The sequence below is a fragment of the Mastomys coucha genome, unplaced genomic scaffold (genome assembly GCF_008632895.1).
Source record: "Mastomys coucha isolate ucsf_1 unplaced genomic scaffold, UCSF_Mcou_1 pScaffold3, whole genome shotgun sequence".
Lineage (NCBI taxonomy): Eukaryota > Metazoa > Chordata > Mammalia > Rodentia > Muridae > Mastomys > Mastomys coucha.
This window is the reverse complement of record NW_022196909.1, coordinates 36,175,460-36,181,456: the sequence shown is the minus strand read 5'-3', so window position 1 is coordinate 36,181,456 and position 5,997 is coordinate 36,175,460. Positions and strand designations below refer to the sequence as shown.

The window sequence follows — 5,997 nt, the reverse complement described above, 5'->3', positions numbered from 1 at the left end:
TCTTTCTCTCTCTCTGTCTCACCAGTGCTGGAATTACAGGCTTGCATCACTGCATGCAAGTTTTTCCATGGGCACTGGGTATTGAACTCAGGTCCTCCTGGTTATGCAGCAAGCACTTTGTGGACTGAGCCATCTCTCCCTCCCAACCCACCTCCTCTCTTCGCACAGAGCCATGGCTCCTTCAAGTCATTCCTTAAGTACCCGCGTTTCCATGCTCTCACTTCCCCTCGTTGGACTGTAACTTCCTGGAAGCCGGACCTTGTTTGTTGGCAGCTGGAAACGAAACGTGGGGAGCTCATGCATGAGTTACTGTGCCAGCTAAGACCTGCTTGTTAGCACCATCTGCATAGCAAAGACATATGTGATCTTGCATAAGGGGCAGAGTAGGGATCTTAAAGGAAAACACTTTTTATTCTGCTTCATCCTTCCAGAGGCTGAGGCTCTCTCATAAAGGAATTTAATATAACTTCATTTTATTTATTTATTTATTATATGTAAGTACACTGTAGCTGTGTTCAGACATTTATTTATTTATTTATTTATTTATTTATTATATGTAAGTACACTGTAGCTGTGTTCAGACTTTTATTTATTTATTTATTTATTTATTATATGTAAGTACACTGTAGCTGTGTCCAGACACTCCAGAAGAGGGCGTCTGATCTCATTACGGATGTTTGTGAGCCGCCGTGTGGTTGCTGGGATTTGACCACAGGACCTTCAGAAAAGCAGTCAAGTGTTCTTAACCGCTGAGCCATCTCTCCAGCCCCTAACTTCATGGGTCTAACCCGGAACAGCAGGGTCCCTGGTGAATAGAATCAACGTAAAATGATTTAAAGAGAAGTTGCTAGTCTTGTGCCTTTCTGGGTTCTTCGTGCCCGCTTCCCCAGAAACGGAAGGATTAACTGCAAGCATTTCCGCTTTCCTTCAGGAATTAAGTGATTTACAGCGTGATCCACCTGCTCACTGCTCAGCGGGACCCGTGGGAGATGACTGTAAGTTAACTCTATTTGCTGGGTTTCGCTACCGTTGAAAGCCTGGCTTTGAGCAACTGTAAGTGACTCTTGTTCCTCTGTGTTTCAGTGTTCCACTGGCAAGCAACCATCATGGGGCCTGTAAGTACAACTCACACGCGTCCATTAACCTCTGGCTGTTCTTCCCTCTTGCCTTTTGACCTGTGAGGAGATGTTCACGACTCGGGATAGATATTCTCGTCCTCTGAATCACCCAGGAAGCAAAACCCGATGGAGGGTTTGCGGTGATTTTTCTAAAGCATGGCTGGCAAACGCCCGCTGGGTCCCAGCGCTACTGACCTATGCTAATACATCCTCCTTCCATATTGAGGTCACACTCTCTGGGCAAGCAGTCTGTGTGTTGGCCTTATTAGTTCTTAAGACAGCATCAGTTGCTTTTAAAGGAGGTGGGGTCTTCCTCGCATGTCCACAGTTCTCAGAGGTGTGAAATAAGTCTGACCCAGGCGTGGAATCGCTACATCGGGCAAGCATCACTTTGCAATAGGTCTCATCATGACTCTTGAAGTGGAGAAGCCCCGCTGTGGGGCGGTCACTGTCGCCTCTTGAGTTTGCTGCTCTGCCTTAAACCGCAGACAACTATTTTATCACCGGCTCCTCCTTGTTATCTTTATCTCTTTCCCCACCCAAGAAGCAGCAATGACAGTGAAACGGGCTATGAACAAATGCTAATAGTAAAAGAGCAGACACTCAGCCAGACACCCTAGTAGTGTCCTTCCTGAATGGCCTTACTCACTCCCCCTGGGATGCTTAATGTACTCAGTCATCGCGGTTTAAATCATTTGCCTTGTAATACAAAAAAAAAAAAAGATGCTGAATTTCAAAGAAGAGCCCCTGAGGAATTATCCTAAATGACTAAATTAGCCTATTAAGTTAAGAAGGGAGAGCGCAGCATATTTACCTAGCAGCTTTCAGTCAGAATGTAGAAGTTTTTTCCGACTTGGAGTTCATTTTCCGCATGAACCTTCAAAGCCCCATCATCCAGCGGTGTGCCTCTCCATCAGAGCTGCAGCCTCTGAGGCATTTCTCAGGTGAATCACGTGTAGCAAGCAATTGTGATGTTGTTTTGCGTGCCCCTCTTATTGCAGCAGCGTAAACCCGCTGCACCATCTTCTGTAACGTCACTCGACTGTCCGTGCGGCCCATGCTTGTCTTTGTGATTTGTTTACTTTTTTTTTTTTTTTTTTAACATTTAATGAACTAAGAATTAAGCAACATAGTGAGAATACTAAGACAATATAACCCTCTAATCTTCATGCAGGACTTTAAGGACTGAAAGAATGACTGACCTGTTTTTATTACCCATGACACATTCCATAAATATGAAGGATTTAAAAGTACAATCAGAGGGGGCTGGAGAGATGGCTCAGTGGTTAAGAGCACTGACTGCTCTTCCAGAGGTCCTGAGTTCAATTCCCAGCAACCACATGGTGGCTCACAACCATCTGTGATGGAGTCTGATGCCCTCTTCTGGTATGCATGAAAATATCATAGTCATACACATAAAAAAATGTGTAAATGTGTATTCATATACATAAATTCTAAAAAAAATAGAATTTGGGATATATTTTGCTACTATTTCTATTTTTTCCCCATAATCTTTCTCTTTTGTTTACATAAACTTCATGTATATATAAGTACACACACATATACACACATATACACACATACATATATACACATACACATATACATATATACACATGTATCTATACACACATACACACGCATGCACACACGCACACACACACACGTGCGCGCGCGCGCACACACACACACACAGACACACAGACACACACACACACACCCCATTAGGCAGCTGACCAGGTCTTGCTAAAGTTGATTCTTAATCCAACTGAATTCATCCAGCTTGGTTTTGGAGTTTTATCTTCTCTAATATAAAGTACTAGCAAATGAATATTGAGGTAAATTATACAATGGTACCCACTTTAACCCTCTTACTTTTCCCCCTTGGTTGTACCTGTGTGGACATTAGAACTTAATATATGGAAATAAAAAAGGTAAATATTAGCTGTAACCTTCTAAAAAACAGCGATGACTGCGCTGGAGAATCCTCCATCCTCCCCGCAGGCCTCGTGTGTTCCCATGATCCGTCTGGGGCAATCACACCGCTGTGCGCATGTGCGTCTGCTTCCCTTTAAACTTGGTGGGCACCTTGGGTAACTTCATACCTCGGAAGGAGCCTGCTCTCCATATAAATTCCTCCAACTCGTGGTGCAAGGATCATGGTTTTTTTTTTTTTACAAGCTGATACTGGTGGAGTTCTGAAGATGCATCTCCTTTGCACTGTTAACGCCCGGGGGACGGTTCAGAGGGGTTGAGTACATGCGGTGGCTAGACTCTGATGCGCCCTCTCGTGTAATTTCAGCCCGACAGCGCCTATCAAGGTGGAGTGTTCTTCCTCACTGTCCACTTTCCGACAGACTATCCCTTTAAACCACCAAAGGTATTTATCCTGTGACTCGCCCACCCCATACATAGCAGGGATTTTTTACTGTTTGACCAGAGGTGAGCTTGTGATGCCACAGACCACGGGAGGTTAGCGGGTGATGCCCTTTTGTACTAAAAGTATTCCTCCTCCGCCTCTTCTGGCTCCTCTTCCTCCTCCTCCTTTAAATTATATGCATTTGCGTTTTGCTTACCTGTACGTCTGTACGAGGGGAATTGGAGTTACAGACAGGTGTGAGCTGCTATATGGGTGCAGGGACCTGAACCCGGGTCCTCTGGAGGAGCAGCCAGGATGGATCCACTGAGCCATCTCTCTGACCCTAAAGTACTCTTTCTTAGGCAACTTTTTTCCTATGCCTGCTAGGCTCCTGGGGTTTTCCTCCTTAGGAGATATGAGTTCTTTGGGGTGTCTTGACAGTCAAAGAAAAGCAAGCTTTTCCATCCACAGTGTTATCTTTCCAAAGCAGACCCAGCTTTCTTTCTTAAGTATTCAGTGGACGTTTATTGAGTACCATCAGGTCCCCTGAGGTTTAAAGTCCAAAGAAGAGGCGAGTGATGGAGGTGTGAAGGAGGGGAAAGGAACGTATATGCCGCCAGAGAAATAATTATAGCGCTTCAAAAACACCCGGCTTAAAAAATCATATGGGTGACGTCACACGACTGCAGCTCTTGTCAAAACTCGGAATCTCCATGGGTCACGAAAGACGGGTGATTAAGCCGAGGCATTCTACTTCCGCCCTGACGGACTCGTGTCCTGTTTATAGATCCAGGTGGCTTTCTGAGCATCACTGACAGTCAGGTTAAGGGGAATGTTTTGAGGTGTGATGAGAGCCAGAGCCAGAGTAATTAGTCCAGGTGTCACTCAACCCGGTCATACCAGCTACTGCAGACTTCCTCATCACACCCCTGACACTTCCCAACACCTGGAAGAGAAGAGGAGGTTAAGCTAAGTTGGTCTCCTTCAAATTCCCAGAGGCTGAGCTGCCTGCATACACGTCTGTCCTAAAGCTGTGTAAAGCTGAGCGCCTTTTACCCTTGAGTGGACTCATTCTGTTTGTTCCTGTTTGTGGCAATCAACACTCTTTTTGTTCCGTTTTATCTTTAGATTGCTTTTACAACAAAAATCTACCACCCAAATATAAACAGTAACGGCAGTATTTGTCTTGACATCCTGAGATCCCAGTGGTCGCCCGCTTTGACTGTATCGAAAGGTAATTTTGTTTCTCAAAGATTTAAAAATAGGCATGGGGAGGATTGGGCAATGTCTAGGGACCAGAGTTGAAACAACCAAACAAAAAAATCAGGCAGACCAACAAACAAACAAACAAACAAACCTCAACCTGCTGTGCTTTCTTCTGTTTAGGCTTTGCTTTTTCTAGTAAGTCTTCAGTCACTTTGTCTCTCAGTGAACTTTGGAGCTCAGGTGCGGGCAGGGGGGAAATGACTGGATGGCAAATCTAAATGAAACTGAGATTTAAAATACTGGAACTAAGGGCTGGAGAGAAGGCTCAGTAACTACAAGCGCATACTGCTCTTTCAAAGGACCTGAGTTAGCGTTCCCAGCACCAGCGTTGGGCAGCCCACAACCACTTGTAACTCCAGCTCCAGGAGACCCAATCCTTCAGCCTATACATAATTAAAAATGGAAAACAACTTTTTAAAAACTGCTAGAGTTAGGAAGTTTCTAGTAAGCCTGTTGATAGTTGCGCTTCTGCCTTTACAAGAAAAGCAAGAGCGATATCACTGAAAAGATTTTGGCTATCTCTCAAGGGGGGAGGTAAACGGATTTGGGGACTTATCCTATTTATTAAAGTGTCTATTAGCAATAAAAAGTACAACTCCAGGACTGGCTGATAAAATAATCAATTAAGCCAGTCGGGGGTGGTGCATGTCTTTAAATCCCAGCATTCGGGAGGCAAGAGGTAGGTGGATTTGTGAGTTCAAGGCCAGCCTGGTCTACAGAGTGAGTTCCGGGACAGCCATGGCTACACAGAGAAACCCTGTCTAGAAAACAAAACAAAACAAAAAAAAATGTTTTTTAAAAAAAGCAGTTAAAAAGGAAAGGTACATTTTGTACTGCAAAGTGATGCTGTGCAGCTAGTGTGCATCTAGCTTGAATAGCCGTTAGCATCACCATGATGGACACCTGACCTCACCTTGTTCTTTGCTGAACTCTTGGCTGCACTCACAGATCCTTTTTTTTTTTAAAAGATTTATTTATTTATTTACTTATTGCTTTTCTTTTTAAATTGTTTAATCTAGATTTATTTATTATTATATATAAGTACACTGTAGCTGTCCTCAGACGCTCCAGAAGAGGGCGTCGGATCTCATTACGGGTGGTTGTGAGCCACCTTGTGGTTTCTGGGATTTGAACTCAGGACCTCTGGAAGAGCAGTCAGTGCTCTCACCCGCTGAGCCATCTCGCCAGCCCTCTCACAGATCCTTAAGATACCAGTTTGTTCCATCAGCCAATATTGTAGATGTGCCAGCAATT

The 5,997-nt window shown here is 44.3% G+C and overlaps 1 protein-coding gene across 2 annotated transcripts in view; it reads left to right on the top strand.

Annotated features, from left to right (window-relative positions):
• The window catches only part of Ube2d1 (ubiquitin conjugating enzyme E2 D1), a 33,651-nt gene that overhangs the window by 24,472 nt on the left and 3,182 nt on the right, over positions 1 to 5,997 (top strand). The window contains exons 2-5 of one of the 2 annotated variants that reach the window (XM_031347234.1): positions 932 to 995; positions 1,084 to 1,115; positions 3,421 to 3,498; positions 4,606 to 4,711. In XM_031347234.1, the coding sequence (XP_031203094.1) occupies positions 932 to 995; positions 1,084 to 1,115; positions 3,421 to 3,498; positions 4,606 to 4,711 (280 nt within the window). The remainder of the gene's footprint in view (positions 1 to 931; positions 996 to 1,083; positions 1,116 to 3,420; positions 3,499 to 4,605; positions 4,712 to 5,997) is intronic. The other variant, XM_031347236.1, reaches the window with a different exon arrangement.